General features: G+C 42.9%; 1 protein-coding gene across 3 annotated transcripts in view; it reads left to right on the top strand.

Annotated features, from left to right (window-relative positions):
* The window catches only part of MAST4 (microtubule associated serine/threonine kinase family member 4), a 933,584-nt gene that overhangs the window by 273,745 nt on the left and 634,901 nt on the right, over positions 1-24,938 (top strand). For all 3 annotated transcript variants that reach the window (XM_082272235.1, XM_082272234.1, XM_082272236.1), the window contains exon 3: positions 3,523-3,644. In XM_082272235.1, coding sequence (XP_082128361.1) covers positions 3,523-3,644 — 122 coding nt within the window. The remainder of the gene's footprint in view (positions 1-3,522; positions 3,645-24,938) is intronic.

Raw genomic sequence — 24,938 nt, 5'->3', positions numbered from 1 at the left:
GCTCTCCACCCCCCTGTGCACCCTGGCTCCCCCCCCCTCAGTGATCTCCAGTTCCCCCAGTGCTCTCTACCCCCCTGTGCACCCTGCCCCCTCTTTAGTGATCTCCAGTTCCCCCCAGTGCTCTCCACCCCCCCTGTGCACCCTGCCCCCCCTTTAGTGATCTCCAGTAGTCTGACCATCTCTTGTATCATGTCTGCAGAGGGGGGGGGGCATGGGGACAGACGGCAAGGGGCACTGTGATGGGGGGCTGTGAAATATGTGCAATAAATACTCTTGAAAACATAACAAATTTTTGTGGGTGTTTTTACATTTTAAAGGGGGGGGTGCCAGATATAGGATCCACCCCGGGTGCCAAATGCTCTAGGTACGCCACTGGTTCCGGGGGGGGGGGGGGGGAGCAAGAAGAGGAGAAACAGTGCTTCTCTGTGCAAAACCATTACACAGAGCCGGTAAGTATGACAAGTTTGTTTTAAAAGTTTTTTTTTTTAAATCCCGTTAAGGGCCCTGTGCAGGGAAAATCAGCATCTGAACCCAGAGAAGGTGGAGGCTGAGAGACTGGAGGTGATATAAGGCGTTACAATTACATTTAAATTAAAAGTTTACCAGTATTTTGCATTATATTTACAATTATTATATCCATGAAAAAAAAAGTCTCCGCTTTTTTGTACTACTTTAATATAAAATATTATTTTCCACCCTTCTTATAGCTTCATGTCTGACTCCCAGTTAAAATACCCTGCATATACGACTTCTAGGCAAATTTATTATACACAGTACATACACATCATACAAGAATACTTTCACTGTTTCAAAGTAGAAATTATAATTATATTATAGTAGTGATTATCTGCTGTTTTGGTTACTATAAAGGGCCATTTTTTTTTTCTTTACCCCATAAAAAAGTATGCTGCTGCTACCAAATGTCTTATGCTGCCCATACATGTATTGATTTTTGGACAAGAATATTTGCACAATATTTGTACAAAAATGTATTTACCATTCAATTTTAAAATGAATAGAACTTCTGAGCAAAAACCACAATACATTATTTGAAGATTTTTTTGATCAAGAAGTTTTCTTATCTGCTCCTTCTAATTTTCCTGTCACTGTGGTTGACAACAAACACCGAATGGACCCCACTAATGGTTAGAAAATCGGATGAATGTTTTTAAATTTTAATTCTAAAGAAAAATTTGTTTGTGTATGGCCAGCATAAGTGACAGCAGGCACAGGGAGCTTGTATCAAGCTACCTGCCTATTAAAAGGGAGTCCGTCATGAATATTATATAACAATCCGGTCTGAAACTTTGCCAAACAGTGTTTTTTAGGTCTTTTCACATTTTAAAAATTTTGATCTCGGAGTCTCATGTGCCACATTTAAACCTCTAATAATACATATATCTGTCTCCGAGTGGATTAAATATCCAACTATATAGCTGGATATATACAGTATCTTACAAAAGTCAGTACACCCTTCAAATTTTTGTAAATATTTATATCTTTTCAAGTGACAACACTGAAGAAATGACACGTTGCTACAATGTAAAGTAGTGAGTGTACAGCTTGTATAACAGTGTAAATTTGCTGTCCCCTCAAAATAACTCAACACACAGCCATTAATGTCTAAACCGCTGGCAACAAAGGTGAGTACACTCCCTAAGTGAAAATGTCTAAATTGGGCCCAGTTAGCCAATTGTCCCTCCCCGGTGTCATGTGACTTGTTAATGTTACAATGTCTCAGGTGTGAATGGGGAGCAGGTGTTAAATTTGGTGTTATCGCTCTCACTCTTTCATACTGGTCACTGGAAGTTCAACATGGCACCTCATGGCAAAGAACTCTTTGAGGATCTGAAAAACCCTTAAACCGAGCTGCAGCATGGTGGTCAAGACCATACAGCGGTCCACTCGGAACAGGCTTCAACATGGTCAACCAAAGAAGTTGAGTGTACTTGCTCAGCGTCCTATCCAGAGGTTGTCTTTGGGAAATAGACATATGAGTGCTGCAGAGGTTGAAGGGGTGGGGGGTCAGCCTTTCCGTGCTCAGACCATATGCCACACAGTACATCAAATTGGTCTTCATGGTCGTCCCAGAAGGAAGCAACTTCTAAAGATGATGCACAAGAAAGCCCGCAAACACTTTGCTGAAGAAAAGCAAACTAAGGACATGGATTACTGGAACCATATCCTCTGGTCTAATGAGACCAAGATAAACTTATTTGGTTCAGATGGTGTCAAGCGTGTGTGGCGGCAACCAGGTGAGGAGTACAAAGACAAGTGTGTCTTGCCTACAGTCAAGCATGGTGGTGGAAGTGTCATGGTTTGGGGCTGCACATGTGCTGCCGGCACTGGGGAGCTACAGTTCATCGAGGGAACCATGAATGCCAACATGTACTGTGTCATTGTGAAGCAGAGCATGATCTCCTCCCTTCAGAGACTGAGCAGCAGAGCAGTATTCCAACATAAAGACCCCAAACACACCTCCAAGATGACCACTACCCTGCTAAAGAAGCTGAGGGTAAAGGTGATGCACTGGCCAAGCTTATGTCCAGACCTAAACCCTATTGAGCATTAGTGGGGCATTCTCAAATAGGTGGAGGAGCGCAAGGTCTCTAACATCCACCAGCTCCGTGATGTTGTCATGGAGGAGTGGAAGAGGACTTCAGTGGCAACCTGTGAAGCTTTGGTGAACTCCATGCCCAAGAGGGTTAAGGCAGTGCTTGAAAAAAAAAAAAAAATGATGGCCACACAAAATATTGACACTTTGGGTCCAATTTGGACATTTTCACTTAGGGGTGTACTCACTTTTGTTGCCAGTGGTTTAGACATTAATGGCTGTGTATTATTTTGAAGAGACATCAAATTTACACTGTTATACAAGCTGTGCACTCACTACTTTACATTGTAGCAAAGTGTCATTTCTTCAGTGTTGTCACATGAAAAGATATAATTAACCACTTTACCACTGCTCACGTTGCTGCTACTGCAGCAAGGTGGCAGCCCTGGGTCTGGCGACGTAGACCTACGTCACCATATTTCTCCCTCTCACATCGGGAGTCGGGCCAGGGGAAGGAGAGGCGGTGATCACCGCCCCTCTCCCCCGATCGTCGGGGAAAGACTGAGGAAATCCACCCGCTTGTGTAAACAAAGCGGGCGGATCTCCTCTGTGACAGTCGGGGACAGATCACAGGATTCAGTATAGCTGAACCTGCGATCTGTGTAACACAACCCCTCCCCCCACCCACGTCAGTAAGAATGGAGTCTTCAGGACCTGTGAGGACCCCATTGTCAGACAGCTAATCGTAATTGACAACATCACCAGACAATGACGTGGAAACCAAAAGAAGTAGCCTCTCACTCTTCAGCGGGGAAGGTAACTCGGGACCCCAGCTTTAGGTGAGTATCTGGGATAATTTTATTAGAATTTTACAAAAATAGGAGTATAGGTCTGTTTTCTCCTTAATACTAACCCTTCTACACAGGCCAAGAATGACTATATTCAGTAAATTCATATCTTCTTTGTAGGGCGCTACTTATTACCTCCTGGCACTCAACAAACGTGGCAAGCATCTACTGAAACCTCAAATCTTGTGCGAATGCGGAGCCAAGCCCTTGGACAGTCTGCCCCTTCTCTAACTGCCAGCTTGGTGAGAAATCTGATTTTCATGTGATTTGATTTTGTACCTGTGCACCACAACACTTTCCAAAAAATATTTTAAACAATTCAATTTAGATTATTTTTCATCTAGTAAATGCAAAATTGATTTGGAAATTGTATTACTTCCAGGTTTTTAAAAAGACACAGAATTACCTCATTTACTAAGCTTTTGAGTGAAATGTGTATTTATTCCTCATATCAAACAATTTGAACTTTAAAGCGGAGTTCCACCCAAAAGTGGAACTTCCACTCATTTGCTTCCTCCTCCCCTCCGGTGCCACATTTGGCACTTTTCAGGGGGGAGGGGGGAACGGGTACTTGTTTTTGACAGGTACCCTTCTCCACTTCCGGGAGACGGCGCCGCAGCGCTGTCCCTCGGAAGTTTGGCCCCCTCCTCCTTCCCCCGCCTCAGAGCCAGTTGGAATGCGCAGCGCGCTTCGCGTATACACAGTAGCGACCCGCCCGTGATGCCGTAAGGCAATGGCAACGGCAGCACCCAACAGCTGACATCGCTGGACTCCAGGACAGGTAAGTGTCCTAATATTAAAAGTCAGCAGCTAGTATGTGTAGCTGCTGATTTTTAATTTTTAGCTGCTGATTTTTATTTTTTAGAGGGGGAGGCTGGAACACCGCTTTAGAGTATATGTTAGGTCAAAAGCTTTCTTTCTAGGTTTGGATAGAGTTGGAATGAATAAGAATTCCTTTCAGGTTTTTACTGGTATATGGAGTGGTTTACCCCCACTTTATTTCCTGCTGACAACGGTTTTACCAGACACAGTGAGGGAAAATTTGCAAATGGAAGTAAGATATAAAATTCTTACAGGGGTTCTTGCCTTCATTTAAACACTTCAGCTCTGGAAGGTTTACCCCCCCCCCTTCATGACCAGGCCATTTTTTTGTGATACGATACTGCGTTACTTTAACTAAAAACTTTGCGGTCGTGCGACGATGTACCTGAATAAAATGTGTATTCCCCCCCCCCCAAAAAATAGAGGTTTCATTTGGTGATATTTAATCAATTCTGTGGTTTTTATTTTTTGTGCTATAAACAAAAAAAGACCAACAATCGTGAAAAAAATAAGTTTTACTTTCTGCTATAAAACACACCCAATAAAAAATGTAAAAAATCACATTTCTTCATCAGTTTAGGCCAATATGTATTCTGCTACATTTTTGGTAAAAAAAATCCCAATAAGCCTATATTGATTGGTTTGCGCAAAAGTTATCGCGTCTACAAACTATGGTATAGATTTATGGAATTTTTTAATTTTCTTTTACTAGTAATAGCGGCAATCAGCAATTTTTAGTGGGGCTGCGGCGTTGAAGCGGACAAATCTGACAGTAAGTGATACTTTTTGGGGACCAGTGACATCAATACAGTGATCAGTGCTAAAAAAAAAAATGCACTGTCCCTGTACTAAGGACACTGGCAGGGAAGGGGTTAACACAATGGGTGATCAAAGGGTTAAATGTGCTCCTAGGGAGTGATTACTAACACTGCGAGGGATGCTTTGGCTGTGAGAAGACAGACATCCGTGTTCCTGCTGAGCAAAAATACAGGATCTCTCTCTCTCTCCCCTACTAGCAGAACGGCGATCTGCCTTGTTTACATAGGCAGACCGCCATTCTGCGTCTCTCGTGAACGATCGGCAGGTCCCGGCAGACATCATTCCCGCTTATTGGTTCTTGCTGTGTCCAGACACAGCGGGAGCTGGTCGCCGGCGGCAGACCTGAAAGAGCGAAATCACATACCTGTACGTGATTTCGCGTTGAAGAGCTGCCGTCCTACAGTATATGTATGTGGGGCAGTTGGCAAGTTCTTAAGCCAGCCATAGATGGTGCAATTTTTCCTGCCAGTAGAGAACACAGTAAAAATTGCTAGCGACTAGCCGCTGGCAGCAATTACATTAAAAATCCAACATGCTAGTTGTACCCAAGTCAATCATTGGATCGACTTGGGTACAATCAGCCTGCCCATTGATGGTTCAAATCTCGGCTCGTCCCTGCTTTAACCTGGCCGAGATTCGAACCGTCTATGGCCAGCTTTACTCTAATAGCATTTGTATGTCTGTCTGTGTTGCTGTTAAAGTGTTCCCCTCAGTTCCTGTCTGTTTAAACAATGTCAGCAAGACCTAAAATCTCTCCAACAGAGCTTTAGAATTGCAGTAAAACCCTGATGGTTCTGAGGGTTTTGACCATTCCCTACTCTATCCAAAAGGAAGAAAAAGTTTTTGCAGGACATACACTTTTATTCTTAACTGTCATTTTGCCAGCATAGCAGAACAAGATTGGTGGCTGCAGGACAGCGAAGAAAGTCCCTACTTTTGACCGCCTAAAAAATTAGGAACTTGTTGCACAGCGATCCATTATATACAATCAATTCTCAGTTTTCAACATATTAGGGACAGTCAAAGCATGTGAAAGATAATTAGTAAATGCTTGCCTTGAACTAGTGTGTGGCTTTTTTTATTTGCCCTAAATTGAAGAATTTTTTTTTTTTTTTTTTTAACAATAACATGCATCTCTGGATTTCAAACTAACCAGTAGTTAAAGGAGCTCAACAGAATTTGGTGTAATGTGAAAAGGTAACCTCTTCTGGAAGTGACAGATCTAAAGACTTGTAATCCCCTACCAGGCTCATAAAATGACTTTGCATAAATGTAAACGTGCCCATTTACAGGATCTGTCATTTTGTTAAGTGTGCATACATTTGCAGTAAATTATACATAAATGAAAATGTGTTTGTTTCACTTCTCATGAAGTTTTTAGATTTATGCAAATATCTTTGGAGCAGAGGCGCTTCTCCTAATGAAGGTTGGCATTTTGTTGCACTATCATTTTATAAGACTAGGCGTTTATAATTAAACAGGAAGACGCTGCAATACAGAAAATTCACTTTGTTGAAATCTAAATCCGCTGTAGAAATATTCTGAGAAGCAGACAATGGAAAAAGGAATGAGATGTGGCTCTGAGTCATGGTATTTTCCTCTCTTGCATTAAAATTAACCTGTTGCCATATAACAAAGGTTAGAGGTGCCTACACATACTTATACTTATAGATATTTTCAAGGAACTCCAAAATGTATGTAAATACTAACATTAGTTCTTGAAATCTAAACATTTCTTATGCACTCTTGTAATTGTCAAGTTGAGATCATCACACAGAACCGCTATAAAAGTGAAGACAATCCTATATTATTTGTTGGACTTTATAAGTGTCTTAAGTGCTGCATTTATGTGTTCCTATATTACTTAGTATACTCATCTTTAGCTTATAACGGGGACCTCCACTCTTTCTAAACAAAGGCCAGTTTGGCTTTTTTTCGAGTGTTTGCGTGTTTGTGAGTACAGCTTTTTAACCAATTCTGGACCGGGCCTTTTTCTGACACTTGATTACAAGTTAAAATCAGTTTTCTCTATCATTTATGGACGGACACAGTCTCTGTTCTTCTTAACAGTAGGGTTATACTGCCCTCTACTGGAGTAGGACACTAGGCAGAAAAAAAGTTCTGGCTACCCCTAATGGCAGTTCCGGGAGGTCTATGCTATAGGATGTCAGTTTTTTCTGCCTAGTCAGGAGTAAGGATCTAGTTTCTTGCTGGGATCTTTGGTCCTGGCAAATTTTTATTTATTTTTTTCTAGATAGTTTTTTATACAAATTTTTTCCTGTGAGATCTACAATCAACTAAGCCAGATTGGGTGACTGGCTGGATATATACAGTCAGGTCCATAAATATTGGGACATCGACACAATTCTAATCTTTTTGGCTCTATACACCACCACAATGGATTTGAAATGAAACAGACAATATGTGCTTTAACTGCAGACTTTCAGCTTTAATTTGAGGGTATTTACATTCAAATCGGGTGAAAGGTGTAGGAATTACAGTTTGTATATGTGCCTCCCACTTTTTAAGTGACCAAGCATTTCCCCTCTGTCCTGTCACACCCCCCCCCTCTTACCTGTCCCCCCCTCTCCCCTTACTTACTGGGGCAATGGGACGCTTGAAGCTACTCCCGGGGGTTGGGACTGGGCGTCGTGCCGACATAGGGGGCGGGTGCACTGCCGGAAACTGGACGGATGATCGATCGTGCGGGGGGGGCGACTCTCCTGTCACTACCAGGGCCCCCCATACTGTCGATCCCATCCAGGAGGCTGGGAAGTCCCCTCGGGGGCCACCTAGAAGCTCCGCAGGCCACGCGGGCCGCCATTTTTTTTGTAGCCCATATGCTAAGAAGATCGACGGCCATGTTTGTGTACCTCGGTGGCCATTTTGCAGTGGATTCCCATTGAAATTCAATGGCGGCCATCTTTTTGGAGTACCTAGAGATGTTTTTTTGGTGATGAAGCCCCTCCTTATTACCCTAGTGCTGGCACTCAGGTTTCCTTGTACACGCAGATCGCTGCAGACACATGCTGTACAGACATCCTGGGCCTTCCTGGATTCCAATGTCGCAGTCCCGCAAAAAATCGCAGATCGCCACCATTACTAGTAAAAAAAAAAAAAATACACAATAAAAATGACATAAATCTTTCCCGTAGTTAGTAGACGCGATAACTTTTGCGCAAACCAATCAAAATACCATTGTTGCGATTTTATTCAACAAGTAGCAGAAAACAAATTGGCCTAAAATGTTAAGTTTAGATTTTTGATTTTTTTTTTTTTTTTAATTTTATATATCAGAATGTGAAAAATATATATATATTTTTTTTAAATTGGTGATGGAGAAAACTTTTGACAGGAGACTAGATGTATATCCCTAGGCAGAGGGAGCTGAGTACAGAGCCAAAATCGCAGAGGATCAGATCTTGAAAACCAAATTTGGTTAGTTTGGTTAGGGACTGGTTCATATATCCCCAGTGTTTTCTGTCAAACTCCTTCTCTGCATCTATGGAGTGAAGCAGAGAGGACGTTTGCTGCGCCGACGCATGTTGTACAACGTTCAAGATACGTCTAGTGGCATCTGAGGTTTGCCTACCGGGGAGAAAACCCATCTGGTCCTGTTGTATAAGTCGGGGAATTATGAATTTTAATCTCTGTCTTATTTTGGCATACAATTTGATGTCTGTATTCAGTAGAGAGATGGGCCTAAAACTTGAAGGGCTATCCGTCTCCTTGCCAGGTTTAGGAATGGTTACAACAAATGCTTTAGGCATTTCTGAGGGGAATGCTGCTTTGTCTGCTTTGAAAAGAGGGGCCAAATGAGGTGTTAAAATGGAACCAAACTCGTGGGAGTAATCATTGGAAAAACCGTCTGGACCAGGGGTCTTCCCGTTGGGAAGGGAGTGAATACTGAGCCTGATTCTGACAGTGAGGCTTCCCCATCGCTCTCATCTGTCATGCTCAGCATTGTGTAGGCCTCTTCTCTAGTGTACCTCTGTTTGGACATTTTGGTGAATAAATTTATAGGTACCTAGTGTGACTCACAGGTAAAAAAGCACCTGGTTTTCAAGGACTGTTTGAATAGCAACCAAAAAATGTAACTGCTATTGCTAGCAGAGATCAGACCTGATGGTATAGTGTGCTGTCTATTGGGAGTGACAGTAATCTGCGGATTCTGCACTTCTTGGGGGGGGGGGGCAGCGGAGGGGCTAAACACAGGTGCTGGCAGGTGTCAGGGCTGATCCTGCATTTTGAGAACACTCTACTAAACTATTGGGGACGCTAGTATCGTTCTGATCAGATCAAAGATGATGATCTATTCAGATACTCTACTAGTAATTGAGGTGTTTAGTATTTGTGTGTGTCGCTGGCAATCAAAGGTTTAAAATGTATTTCTAAAATATGTGGTGGGCAATCTGAATTGACGCTAACTAACTGATGTGACCTGTAACACTAATAGTGATCAGAAAAAAAGATCTGTACACTATAATAGTGACACTGTGACAGGGCAATGAAGGGGTTAACTGGGGGTGATCAGGGAGTTAAATTTTTATTGGGGGATATATGGTGGGGACCCTAAACTTATTTGAGACTATCACGAACTGTCTCTGAAGTCACAAATAACACTAATACAGTGATCGGTAAATTTATCTGAACTGTATATAGTGTACACTGTGACAGAGAGTGAAAGGGTTAGTTAGGGGGTGATCAGGGGGTTAAATGTGTACCTATGTCTACTAGTGTCAGTGTTGTGCTTGTGTACTCATAGTAGATGTTCTCTCTTCTCCTGCTGAAACCAAAAAGGGCTCCACGAGAGGAGATTGCATCATTTTCTGTGCCTGCGTTTACATTACACAAGCACAGGAGGTTCTGCTATTGGTCAGAACCGATCAATATGTCCAGGCCAAAATTCATTGGCCTGGACCTGATAACTGATTGGTTCTGTACCAAATCAGAACATCGGGCATGTGCGCCCCCCCCCCCCCCCTAGCCCCGCCAGTGATCGCCATACAGATATGGTGATTCGCGCAGCAGAGCCAGCCTGCTGCAGTATATATGCGGTGGGTGGTCAGCAACTGGTTAAAGAAAATAATTTGTTTTTTCTACATTTTGTTTTTTATTTTTTACATACTGGCACCAGTGCAGTACAGTGTAGTCATATAACAGGTGTGGCGTTGATCAGGGACACTGGTGACCGTATGTAAAAAAAAAAAAAAAAAAATTAATTATATATATATATATATATATATATATATAGTGCATTGCAAAAGTATTCGGCCCCCTTGAACTTTTCGACCTTTTGCCACATTTCAGGCTTCAAACATAAAGATATAAAACTGTAATTTTTTGTGAAGAATCAACAACAAGTGGGACACAATCATGAAGTGGAATGAAATTTATTGGATATTTCAAACTAAAAAACTGAAAAATTGGGCGTGCAAAATTATTCAGCCCCCTTAAGTTAATACTTTGTAGCGCCACCTTTCACTGCGATTACAGCTGTAAGTCGCTTGGGGTATGTCTCTATAAGTTTTGCACATCGAGAGATTGAAATTTTTGCCCATTCCTCCTTGCAAAACAGCTCGGTTGGATGGAGAGCGTTTGTGAACAGCAGTTTTCAGTTCTTTCCACAGATTCTCGATTGGATTCAGGTCTGGACATTGACTTGGCCATTCTAACACCTGGATATGTTTATTTGTGAACCATTCAATTGTAGATTTTGCTTTATGTTTTGGATCATTGTCTTGTTGGAAGACAAATCTCCGTCCCAGTCTCAGGTCTTTTGCATGGTCCTGTATTTGGCTCCATCCATCTTCACATCAATTTTAACCATCTTCTCTGCCCCTGCTGAAGAAAAGTAGGCCCAAACCATGATGCTGCCACCACCATGTTTGACAGTGGGGATGGTGAGTTCAGGGCGATGAGCTGAGTTGCTTTTACGCCAAACATAACGTTTTGCATTGTTGCCAATAAGTTCGATTTTGGTTTCATCTGACCAGAGCACCTTCTTCCACATGTTTGGTGTGTCTCCCTGGTGGCTTGTGGCAAACTTTAAACACTTTTTATGGATATCTTTAAGAAATGGCTTTCTTCTTGCCACTCTTCCATAAAGGCCAGATTTGTGCAGTATACGACTGATTGTTGTCCTATGGACAGAGTCTCCCACCTCAGCTGTAGATCTCTGCAGTTCATCCAGAGTGATCATGGGCCTCTTGGCTGCATCTCTGATCAGTCTTCTCCTTGTATGAGCTGAAAGTTTAGAGGGACGGCCAGGTCTTCGTAGATTTGCAGTGGTCTGATACTCCTTCCATTTCAATATTATCGCCTGCACAGTGCTCCTTGGGATGTTTAAAGCTTGGGAAATCTTTTTGTATCCAAATCCGGCTTTAAACTTCTCCACAACAGTTTCTTGGACCTGCCTGGTGTGTTCCTTGTTCTTCATGATGCTCTCTGCGCTTTAAACGGACCTCTGAGACTATCACAGTGCAGGTGCATTTATACAGAGACTTGATTACACACAGGTGGATTCTATTTATCATCATTAGTCATTTAGGTCAACATTGGATCATTCAGAGATCCTCACTGAACTTCTGGAGAGAGTTTGCTGCACTGAAAGTAAAGGGGCTGAATAATTTTGCACGCCCAATTCTTCAGTTTTTTATTTGTTAACAAAGTTTGAAATATCCAATAAATTTCGTTCCACTTCATGATTGTGTCCCACTTGTTGTTGATTCCTCACAAAAAATTACAGTTTTATATTTTTATGTTTGAAGCCTGAAATGTGGCAAAAGGTCGCAAAATTCAAGGGGGCCGAATACTTTCGCAAGGCACTGTATGTATAATTTTAAATGTTTTTTCTTATTTATTTTTAACATACTGTGACCAAAGCAATACAGTGTTACCACAGTAACACTGTACCACTCTGGGGAGTTTTTTTAACATACTAGGTTTGGCTATAGCAGTGAATTTTATTGTTATAAGCAAATATTTTTTCTGAATGACAGTGTGCAGACACGATCTGTTGTTGTAATTGGTCATGGTACAACTGGGCAGTGATTGGCCCTGTTTGTACCATGTGATCAATCACAGCTAGCAACACACTTGTATACAGTGAATGGAATGAAAGGAAGCCATTCATTGTTTACAATTGTCAGGTGGTCTGCTGTAATTGGTCACAGCGATCACATGACACTGGCAGCTGACCGGTGTAGTGATCGGTCATCTGCTGTGTCCGGTGGGTGCAGCAGGTAACAGATCGCACTGGAGTGGCCGCGTGTTCTCGGGGCGACTTCATATGATGTCGTCCCAGAACAATGGTGTTCCCGCCCTGCCATATTACATTGATGCAGACGGGAAGCAGTTAAGGAAAGGAATAGTGTATCCAATAGAAACCAGTCAGATTTATTTCTTTTAGTTTTTGTAAATCAGCCCCAAAGTTTTTTTGTATCTTTTCTATTCTGAAATAGAATTTTCCTTTTTCTTGTGTTCAAAATTGATCAGAGCGGTGCCCTCTGGAAGCTATAGATTGTGATGTTCCAGAGATGATCAGGGACATTTGTCTCATTACTCATGCAAGAGCTGGTTTGTTACGTATTTTATGACTTTGCCCTTTGTTAATTGGAATATATATCTCAATGCAATCTCGTTGTGTTACGTACACTAAGGTGTATTTTACCTTTTTATCTTCAATGGTGATGGGGAGGATATGAGCTGTTTGTGTATTAGTTCAGGGATTAACATGGTTCCAGTCGTTTCGCTAGCGCTGCTCCGATAATTCTCAGAAGAATATAGCAATAAGCACAGTGTTCCATCAGAGAAATGCCTTTTATCTGTGAAAAAAACAGTTTACAATTCCTCACTTGCAGAAATACAGCTCATTATTTTGCATCCTTGCAAGATGTGCTGATTATTCAGAGTGCACTATTCATCTGATGATACAAATGTTATGGAAAAGCCTTTTAAACGTTGCATAACATTAGTTTTTAAGCGTTGCGCAGTGACTGTATGCAGTGTCGCAGTGGGAGGTGATGCACTTTACATAAGACCATTTGGCGGCTTGTTAGATAATGCAGGTGACCTTTCTGCAAAATTTTTTAACCTTTGGCATGTCACGGGAGACCGAGGCGATTGAATTAAATACAATGTGAATCTTATCTGAATAAAAAGTCACTTTTAATGCAAAGAGAGTATTAGCATTAACTGGAGGCCCCCCTCCACATCTTAGTATAATTGTTTAAGATCTGATTCTGTAAAGTGAACCTGTCAAATGCCTGGGCAATACAAACTTGGTGGTTGATGAACAAGCCCTTGGTCAGCTCAGTTACATAACATACAACTCAGATTTCTGGCATCCCCTGCAACAAAAATGTCTTTTTGGTGAGATACTCCCAATAGGAACACGTCTAAAGGGATGCAAGCCCAGCAGCTTTCCTCATTAGAGCCCTGCAGCTGCCACAGCTGATAGATATTTATGAAACCACTCCCATTAGACCCACTCAGCACAGATGAACAAACAATGATTTCTTCAGAATAACAAAAGGAAGGAATCTGCAACAAAGTTTGTTAAAATCCCTGCAATGTATAGAGATCACCTAGAGTGGAATTTTTTTTCTCAACAAAAGTGGAATTACACTTTTAACCCTGCCATCTTCGCCTCTGTTTAAACAATGAGAAAAGACAGGCGCCTCTGAGTAGACTGCAGCATTTATTTATTTCCTACGCCTGAAGATCCACAGATGGCAACAGTGCGTCTCACCCTGCAGGCCAAGCCTCGGTCTAACTCCACACATACCATCTCATTTCCTGCTGGACAGGAACCGGAACTACACAGAGGGCAATCGACCATAATCAGTGGCCCCATGCCGATCCCAGATACCGGAGAAAACGCATATCTACATTCACTTACACAGATGTAAGTTTTTAATGTACCTCGCTAAATAAATGCTGCAGTCTTTACTCAGAGGCGCCTGTCTTTTCTCTTTGTTTCTTGCATGTCTGGAGATTGCTTCCGCTCCCCACTAGGCTGGCCTTGAGTTTATGGACTGTTTCCCTTCTTATACTACATGGACTATTAGGGCAGCCTATATGGCTACCCTGTGGACTATTAGTGTCTTATGCTATCTGCTTGCGCCACCTGTGTATGCTTTTCATTTGCTCTGTTTGACCTGCAACTGCTAAGGTGCTGCATGTGTGATCATTTACGATCTCAGCCATTTGATGATGGCTTGGTTGAGCGTGCAACCAATGTGACAGTTACATTCCTGGCATGTGCCAGGAATGTAACTGGTTTTTGAAACTGTTAATTGATTTAGTTCCATTTTAAAAGAGTTGTAAAGGCAGAAGGTTTTTTATCTTAATGCATTCTTTGTATTAAGATCAAAAGCCTTCTGTGTGTAGCAGCCTCCCCAGCACCCCTAATACTTACCGGAGTCCCATCTCTCTCCAGCAATGTCCATAAGTCCCCCAGCTGTCCGGGACTCTCACTCCTGATGGGCTGGGACACAGCCGCCGCGCCATTGGCTCCCAGCTGTTAATCATAGTCAGCTGATCATGAATGGACACACAGAGCTGCAGCTCGGCTTGGGTGCCCCCATAGCAAGCTGCTTGCTGTGGGGGCACTCAATAGGAGGGAGGGGCTAAGAGCAGCAACGAGGGACCCAAGAAGTGGAGGATCCGGGCTGCCCTGTGCCAAACCAACTGCACAGAACAGGTAAGTATAACATGTTTATTTATTTATTTTTTTTAATGCCTGCAATCTTTAATGATGACCAGACAAATTGAAACACGACTTGTACTCAGCACTGTCTGAGTGTGTCCAATCCAGCCTTTTTCAACTACGGTGCCTTCTGGGTTCTTCAGGAGTGCCTCTGCAAAATTCCTAAAATTTGGCCAAAAATTGTCAAGTTAGCAGGTGGATCAAGCCTGCCTTTTTTGTTAAACAAAACCTCAGATTTTTCATTGGACAGCATTACAATCGTGGGCACGGTGTGGGCTGCTGCTGGCAACTCAACAACCAATGATATCAGATTGTTGAGAAGGACATCAGGTGCCTGAGCATGTCCTTGTTTGCCCCTCTGTGTCAGCACTGGGGTCACATTAGCTGAGTGAGGGAGAGAATCTGAAGGAGAAGAGAAAAATTAAAATACTAGTCAGTATTCTGCTGCATAATATAAAACTTGTTTTTAACATTTTAGAAATGGGTGGCTCAAGATTGGCCAGAATTTAAAAGGTTGACTTGAGTAAATAAAAAAAAAAATTTTGAGAAACATTGGTCAAATCTAATGGCAGTAAATCAGAGGTCTGACCCCTTTCAATGAAGCCCTGTTCAAATTTTCCGAATATGATTTGTCCGGTACAAGAGTATATTGTATTGTGACATACAGTAAGTGAAGGCGAGTCACCCACGGAACGTAGTGTCCAACCATTTGAGCTTCTTTGTTTGCACTCCTCCTAAATTAAAATAAACAATGGTGTGCATGATGAGAGCCGGTTCACACTGGGGCGACTTGTCAGGTGACCTGGTCGCCTGACAAGTCACCATGGGTCGCCTGCCATAGATTAGCACAGGACCCGTTCTAATAGGAGCGACACAAGTCGCTCCGACTTAGAAAAAGGGTCCTGAGCTTCTTTGGGGCGGCCTGGAGCGACCTGCATTGACTTCAATGATATGAAGTCCGTGCCGGCCGCTCCGAGGTTGCGGTGCGAGCTGCGCACTGCGACCTCACAGGTCGCCCCGGCAAATCGGGTCGCTGCAATGTGAACCGGCTCTTAACTGGTGTAATAATTAGATACAGTTCTATGAAAAAGAAGAAAAGAAAAGTTGAGGTATTGCTTATGATTACTGATGGAATTCTTTCATTCTGAAATCTGTGGTGTAAAGAAGACAGTTGGAAGATGTTGAGCCAGTGGCTCTCCTTTAGTTGCACAGAATATCTCTGTTTATTAGTGTTTGAGATACACTGCCTTTCTTCCATCTCCTTCACATGGCTGAATATATCAATACTGTCATAATAATAAAATTCAGGCATGTCAGATTTTATTTGCTGTCAGCTAGAAATATTATTATAGATTAATCTGGTTTTCGAATGCGTGCAAAAGGGATACCAAATGATATACTGTATATGTAAAACTGTCCCTTGCATAGTATAGATTAACCCTGGCACTGGAATTGGATAGTGATGGATACATTGATGATTGATTTTTATTATGTTGGTCACACGACTTGAGAGCATCCTTGATCAAATCTATCCATGGATTTCCAACAAATTTAAAGCATTGCTTCTTTTCCATGTGCCCAGAAAATGGCATTTTTTATAGCGTGCAGTTTAAATAGAATTCACTCTAATTGCAAATTACTGACAAAACATATCCGTAAAATGAAATACTCTCCTAATAAAGTATCCGTGGCAGACGCAGTAAATTTGCCTTTCGCTGTTAATGCAGCCATTGGTTCCAAATGTTACAGCGAATCATATTAATACTGAAGTGTGTTTATACTTTCACCTGTGAAATATCTATGCACCGAAATAGAAAGAAAATGCCACACAGGTGCTGGGGAAAGCAAGGACATTGCATGGGATGGAATATTAATCAGAATGCAGACATTTCATTCATCAAACGATTATCTCCACTAGGTGGCAGAAGTCAGGCAGCTCCCAGGGATATTCATTTGGTTTTTACATTAGAAGATGCTGGGATATTTGAAGTAATGATCTACAAATCTGCAGAGTTAAAATTACGGCTGACCTTTGCCAAATACCAGCAGGTGCAAAATAGCAACCTCTTAATTCTTCAGTTGTACACAAAGGGCATATTCTTGTTCTAGCCCTGAGCCTGATACATACAGGTTTACAAATGGGGTAACCAGCTCACGGTTTGCGCTTGCCCGCAAATATAGTTTCTAATATACATGCAAGCCATTAGTGAATCATTTTTCTTCTGCTTTTGCATCAAGATGAAGGTTGCCTGCAGTTTGCTGGTCATCACTCTGGAGTTTATTTACTAAAGCTAGAGAGGGCAAAATTTGTCACAATTCTGCAGAGAAACCAATCAGCTTCCAGGTTTTATTGCTAAAGCTTAATTAAACAAGCTGAGGTTAGAAGCTGAATGTTTTCTCTGCAAAATTGTGACTAATTTTCCCCTCTCTGGCTTTGGTAAATAAACCCCTCTGTGACACTCAGACATTTCTCTTTATTTTTTTAGCGAAGTTGATTGTGGCTCTGAAGCTGCGTGCACATGACACACATATGAATCCAAGGTTTTCGTTCAAACCCACCGTTTCATCATTTGAGATCTATAAGCAGGACACAATAACATTCAAAAACAAATGATTTTGGAAAAAAAAAAATTACAAATCACTTTTAAGCAGATTTGCAAAAAAGGTGATGGAATCCTAAACTCCAGGCAAGCTGCTGACTACACATTTGAAATACATACTGTATATGCTTTAACTGCCAAAGTGTTTATTTTGTTCAGCCAGTCTTGTGATTTGCATAGCAAAGCAAGGTTGTGACCTTGCTTCTATGTACTGTATTTAAGAAATATAACTTGGTCACCATCCTGTCCATAGCCTATGTCTGGACAGGCTGATGAGGTCAACTCTCTTAATTTCTTTTCCAATTTCCATCTGAATTAGCAGCTTGTATTCTTGTAGCCAAACCTGTTTGGCTCACAATTATGACCAAAGGAGGTTGTCTGCTGGACACAGGCATCATATACAGCCTTGGTGACCAATCTGTGGCCTGGGGTTGCATGTGGCTCCTTGACACATTTTGTGTGGCCCTCTGGGCCCCTTTGGGTGTTTACCTATTCCCCTATTATAGTATTGATTTCTAGCATCCTCATGTAATATGTCTCCAGTGTATGACTGTCTCCTGAAGCATGTCCCCAATCTCCAACAACTCCTGCATGTCCACAGTCTGTGACCTTCTCTTGTATCTTGCCTGCAATCCCTGACCATCTCTTGTATTACGACCACAGTCTCTGACCATCTCTTGTATTACGACCACAGTCTCTGACCATCTCTTGTATCAGGTCTGCAGTCTCTGACCATCTCTTGTATCAGGTCTGCAGTCTCTGACCATCTCTTGTAGTACGACCACAGTCTTACCATCTCTTGTATTACAACCACAGTCTCTGACCATCTCTTGTATTAGGACCACAGTCTCTGACCATCTCTTGTATTATGACCACAGTCTCTGACCATCTCCTGTATTATGTACATAGTTTCTGACCACCTCTTGCTTCAGGTCTGCAAACTCTGACCATCTCTTGTATTATGTCCACAGTCTCTGATCATCTCCTGTTTCATTCCAAAAATCTTTGGCTATACCCTGTCGTTTTGCTGTCTCCTGATAATGAAAACTTAATTTAATGTGTAGCCTTTTGAAGATGTCATGAGCCACTCTTGGGACCCCTTATAGCAAAACATTTGACCACCACTGATTTATACAATTCTGTGTATTTGCTCAATAATGCAAAGTGTTCTCTGATTGGACAGGATGGAGTATAAGTATGGCTTCCTGGCCTCTACACAGGATGTCTTCCTGTAGGTTGGCAGTGTGTGGTAGCAGGTGATCCTGTGCCTGTGTTCACACTGCTGCGATGCAAAAAACCCTGCGAATCTTGTGCATTTTCTGCATGACATCTATGCAATCTGCTGCGGGTGTCAATAATATTAGGTTAACGACACCCTGAAACTGAAAAGGCAGTGCAATTGCCAGAATCGCAAAGCATCTGTGGACACCCATTCAATGCGATTCAGGTGCAGGGAAAAAAGGGTTCTGCACCATTTTGGGTGCAGATGCATGTGATTTGAGTCATGTGGCTCAAATGCACCGCACAAACAATGCATTGTGATTCCTGTGCGAATCACATACAGTGGCTGCAATGCACCGGTTTGAACCCAGGCTGAACGTTCCAGAGACTACGCAGAGGAGAATTGTGTTCTGTGATCATCAGATGACTGAATATATATGTGTAGCGCTACTCCCAAAGGAGCTGCTGAGTGTGGTTCCCCTGGGTTACTGCTAGCAATAACAGTACCTTTTAAGCATGTTTTCAAGTGTGAGCACCTCAGACAAGGACCAGTCCAGTTTCTTTGGTTTTTAGGGTTTATTTGAGAACTTGGATGGGAGAAGGGAGAAGTGGGATACTCCCAACAACTGAACTATGCACAATTAGGCAGGGACACTGAGAAATGCTGCTTGGCGCTAGTTAGCGCTTGACTGATGCTGGTTAACGCTTCACTGACGCTGGTTAACACTGACTGATACTGGCCTCGGCTAGGCCAGTTACTAGAACTTCACCTCTGACTGTGGAAAATTCCTTTAAGCTCCCTAAGGTACTATCTTGAAGTAGCTGACTTGTAGTGCAGACCGTACTGCTGAACACTTCAGGGCCCTTCCTGGCGCCCCCTTTTACTCCCCAAACTTTAGGGCATTACTACTTGGCACCCACTTTACTGTTAGCTGGCTCCCGGATCCCCTTTGACCTCTCTGGAGTGGTCCCCTCTTTTAGGCAGACCCCTGGGCAGATCTTGAGTACTCATGATACTGTTTTTCCTGAAGATCTCTGCCCAGCAGCCCCACTTGGTCAACAACCCTGGATCCCTTGCAGCCCAGCTCAACCTCCGGACTCTAGGCCGACTGCCTGGACCACCTTCTCACATTTACAGGAGGAGAGACAGCCATCACCTCCTCCTGGGACTGATGCTCCCGCCAAAAGACACTCTGTCACATGCTCCCCACAGACTTCTATCCAATCCCAGAGTGCATTGCAGAAAACCCTGGTGTGCTATTGGCTAGGTTTCCTCCACTGTCCAACAAGATCCCTCATTGGATACAGTGGGGAAACTCCCCAGACTCAGCAGGCCACACCAAGAGGCATGTGACAGCACAGCTAACAGATCCAGCCCCCATGATAAGCAGACAGGTCCTTTATATGCTTTTCCCTAGCACCTACCTAGGAGGGTTCTACATATGGATTTTTGGGCCTGAAATCTCACTCCTGTTTGGTGACCTTTGACAGGGCAAGTTCCGTTCCCTTTTTGTCCCACAACTGTGAGTGTGAGGAGATCATTGCACTTTGAGGAATTCTCATCTAAAGAGGTGTCCCCAGTGGAAGAATTAAACTCTTTATCATTTCCAGTAATAGTTGTAAAGTTTTGAATTTCTTATCTCTTTCTGTCCCTGTGATAATGGTCTTACAATGGATCTTAAGCTTTCTGACCCTTCCTGCTTATTATATTCATTTATAAGAAACATAATTTTGTTGTAAAAACAAATGCCAAAATTGCCAGCTAAACAAGCCTGTACATAAAATATCAAGAGGTGTGAGAAACTTCATTTGTAAAATGGATATGAAAGTCTAAATGGTTCTGTATTATTTCAACTTTTGATGCAAGTACTTACATTTTATGCTGCTTCATGTTTTTTGTTTTAAAGTTTTTTTGTTTTCCTCCTGCCTCTGATGGTCCCCTCAGCGCTGTCCCTCTTCTCCAATATTAGGATGGTTTCTTTACCTTGTAGGGTCCTCTGGAGCTATCCTTGCATATGAGTTCCAAGCTGGCTGTCTGCTGTGCAAGCGTATAGCCCCATAGCAGGCCACAAGCACACCACTGCACCCTCCTCCAAATTCTTAAACACCAGCTGGTACCTGCTCTTTGTTACTGATACTTATGCTTTTCACCAGCCGATAAATCGTTCAACCGCGTTTTTGAAAAACAAACACAGGGTCGTGAGAGCAGATATTGCCATCATGTAATGAATTTTGAACGATAAATCATTCAGTTGACATAAATGAGTCAGTTTCTCGTTTGTTTTTTGCTTCTGGGTCACATATGCACAATACCAACACTTCCATTTTTAACAGGGGAGAAACACGCTAATAACTAACTAATTTATCATCCGTTTGACAGTTTTCAAAACATTTCCTACAATCTTTTGGCTCAAAAACATCACCACCGATTTTCGATTTGTGCTCATTAATTGGACGCAAAACGAATGAACTTTCCAAATGACAGATTTTCTAACGATTTTTCGTCTAGTGTATGGGCACCATTCGTGCATGCGCTCCCCTACCTGAAAATTCAAGATGGGGTCTGGAGACATTGACAATGCATAACTAGTGCTGCTCCTAGCAGAAAACCTCCAATGGACTTTTGGCCTAAAAACTATTTGGCTGGTTGCAAACGATAAATATCAATACAGTTGCCTTAAAGTGATTGTAAAAGCGCAAGTTTTTGTTACCTTCGTGCATTCTATGCATGAAGTTAAAAAAACACCTGTGTGCAGCAGCCCTCCCTAATGCTTACCTGAGCCCCCTCTTGATCCAGCGATGTTCACGAGAGCCTTGCCTCTTTGGGAACTCGCACCCCTGATTAGCTATTTACAACAGCAGCAGCCATTGGCTCCCGCTGATGTCAGTCACATCCAGTAAACCAATCAGGAGATGGAGAGGGTGGGGCCTAGTCATGGCTCTATGTGTGAATGGACACACAGAGCAGCGGCTCTGGTGCCTCCATAGCAAGCTGCTTGCTGTGGGGGAATCGGACAGGACGGAGGAGCCTGGGCCACTCTGTGCAAAACCACTACACTGTGCAGGTAAGTATGACATGTTTGTAAATTTTATTGAAAAAAAAATTAAACCTTTAGGCTTCATGTACACAGGACGTTTGAAAACCTCTCCTGAACGCTGGAACTTGATAGCTAGTAACCGACAGTTAAAAACGTTTGTTTTGCCGCGTTTACATGCCGCCCTTATGTGCGTTTAGCGGCTAGAAGTGTTTTTACATTGCAAAATGTATCCCCATTGAAAACGCCTAAAAAACCGAAATGCTTATAAATGCGTATAAGTGCGTTTTAGACGCGTTTGCATGCTGTTCCAGGCATTTGGTGTTTCAAATGCCAATAAACTGCCGTCTGAACGCATTTTTTTGCTTTTGAAAAATAAAAATAAAATGCCACTAAACTCACCTGCCTCTAAACAACTATAAATGACTAGTTGCAAATGGTCAGATAAGATAACATAGAGAAGAGTTCAGGGGCTGCTGGAAAATGAAAAGGCTCAACTGCTCCTAAACGTCCATTTATCAGCAGCAGTGTACATATGAGGCCTTACAATCAACTTTAAATTGTATGTATGTATGTTAAACTAAAACTTTTTTTTTTGTTAGAAAAAAAGAACTGCATGAGCTTTTAACAAATCTCGACTCTGTCTGTGTCCTGTTGATGGGGACCTAGACAAAAAAGAAAAAAAAAAAAAAGTTTTGTCTTTATATACACTTTTTTGGTACCTTAAAGAAATTTTTGCCTTATTTTTGTTCACACGCCGTACTGTACTTTTTTTTTGCTGTATTTTGTAAGTTTCCTTCAATCTGCACAGAAAAAAGAATGCACGGACCATTGCATTCTAAAAGCTAATTTACTAGCAAACATCACTTGGTCACCATATCATAGCTGACATGGTGATCACATGATTGGGAACCCCATTCTTCACGATTGGGAACACAATTCCTATTGATTGGAAACCCCAGCTTCCTCATTGTTAGATGCAACCAGGTGACAGTGCGGCTTTGGAGTTAGGAGCATGCAGAGGGAACTTAGTTCCACAATGGAACATAGATTAAAGTTCTCTCAACACAGGGCATTGTATTGAGGAACACTTAACTACCTATTGAAGTCATGAGCCTTTGAGAGGGCCACTGTGAAGAAAAGATGTGCTTTACAGTCCTAATTTTACCAGTGTAACTTTTGATACTCTGTGATTCTGAACTTAAAGCATATGTAAGGGAGAAGTGCATATAGTTAGTCAGGTTGAAAAAAAGACACAAGTCCATCCGGTTCAACCAAAAAAAACAAAAAACAGTATTGAAAACCCAACCATACAATCCCATATACACAATCCTAAACCCGCTGTTGATCCAGAGGAAGGCGAAAATAAACCACAGCAAAGCATGATCCAATTTGCTACAGCAGGGGGAAAAAAATTCCTTCCTGATCCCCCGAGAGGCAATCGGATATTCCCTGGATTAACTTTACCTAAAAAAAATGTTAGTACCTATTTATATTATGTACACCTAGGAAAGAATCCAGATCTTTTTTAAAGCTATCTAGTGAGCTGGCCAGAACCACCTCTGGAGGGAGTCTATTCCACATTTTCACAGCTCTTAGGGTGAAGAAACCCCTTTGTATTTGGAGACCAAATCTGTTTTCTCTATCGCTCATTGACAGACGTAGTCTTCTTGATTCTCAAGAGCTGGGTTATGTTGTCTCCGCAGGAGTAGGACTAGGCAGAAAGACAAAACGTTCTGGCTCCACCTTAGGGGCAGTCCCTGAGGGTATATCCTCCCTCTCTCTGCTACAGGGAATCAGTTTTTTTCTGTCTAGTCAGGAGTAAGGACCTAAGTTCCTTGCTGGGATCTTTTGGTCCTGGCAAGATTTTTTTCTTTAAAGAAAAAGACATTTTTTAGGTAGTTTTCTCCAGTGTTTTTTCCTGTGAGATCTTCAAGCAAAAATGCCTGACTGGGCGACACTTGTGGTCACCCCAGCCGGCCTACAAGCGCGCGCAGACCATGGCATTGCGCTTGGTCGGCCGCGACACATTCAAGTAAGTATGCGGGGCCGGGCGACGGGCTGGATGTTGAGATCCAGTGGTCACCCGGTTTCTGCCTACAAGCGCGTGCAGACCAGAGCTCCACGCTGGGTCGGCCGCGACGGAGTCCCAGTGGAGGGACTGACCTTGCGAGTTAAAAGTCTCGCTTGGACGCCAGGAACCAGAGAGTCGAGGCGTCCGGAGTGGTCCACAAACCCCCACCCCGGTGGAGAGGGTATTGTGAAGAGAGGGTGCCTGTCGGTTCGGTATGGTGAGTAAACGTTCCCTTTTTTTCCTCGTTATGAGGCAGTATGAATTTTGGGCCCCTCCATATATGGTCAGTATATATCTGATACTTACAAGTCCCCCTTGTAATACAGCATGTGTTTGTGGGAAGTGGACTTGGTTTAAGAGCTAACACTCTACCCAGCAGACTGTAACATTACAGCAGACATAGGAGGTATAATCCTACCTTATGTGTAGTGTATCTCCTGTAGATCCATATATCGCCTCTTAGCAGAGATGCAGGTGGATGTGCTGGGAAAACGATTTCGGCGGTCCGCCGCCATTTTGCCGTAGACCAAATGCATGTATGTCCTCAGGTCACGCCGGCCGCCATGTTTTTGGAGTCTTATGTCTCTTCTATGGGGGCGGCCATGTTTTGTGAGCCCAGCTACCTCGTGGAGAGCTGGGAACGCCGGAAGGCGTACACAGGGGGCGGAGCCACGTCCTTCTACCCGGGAAAAAGCAAACCGCTCCTTCCAGTCTGTGTAAGACAGACGCTGACTGCAGTTGGTTGGAAACTGCACTGCATCGGTTGGTGAGCCTTGGGGGTCCCTCTCTCTCTCTCTCTGTGGGATCGAGAAGCAGGTACTCTGAGGGGCGCTATTGCGCTAGGGGGAGACACACAAAAAAAAAAAAAAAGAAAAAGTTTTTTTGTTTTGCTGGCAAAGGTGTCCTGAATTAACATGGACCCTGCCACTCATGTATCTCCTCTGGATCCCCTCGAGGGGTCTGCGGGATCCTCCAGCACCCCATTGACAATTGAATCATTGTCAGCTATTATGGAAACTTTTGTGTCCCGGGTGGAAGTGGCTTGTCAGGGACAGGGCGCAAGAAAGCGACCCCCGCCTAACCCCATATTATCTGAAACCTCGGATTCAGACTCTGAGCCCATTTCTGCAGTTGCAGGTACTTCATCTGGGATTGGTGTCTCGGGTCCTGTCTCTTCAGACAGTGAGGAGGATGTTTCGGCATCCGCCATAGCCCGAGAGGAAGCGTTGATAAACGCACTCATTGTATCTGTT

Source organism: Pelophylax lessonae, assembly GCF_965119305.1.
Source record: "Pelophylax lessonae genome assembly, chromosome: 1".
Taxonomy (NCBI): Eukaryota; Metazoa; Chordata; class Amphibia; order Anura; family Ranidae; genus Pelophylax; species Pelophylax lessonae.
Note: the sequence above shows the minus strand (reverse complement) of the source record. Positions and strands in the feature narration are given on the sequence as shown.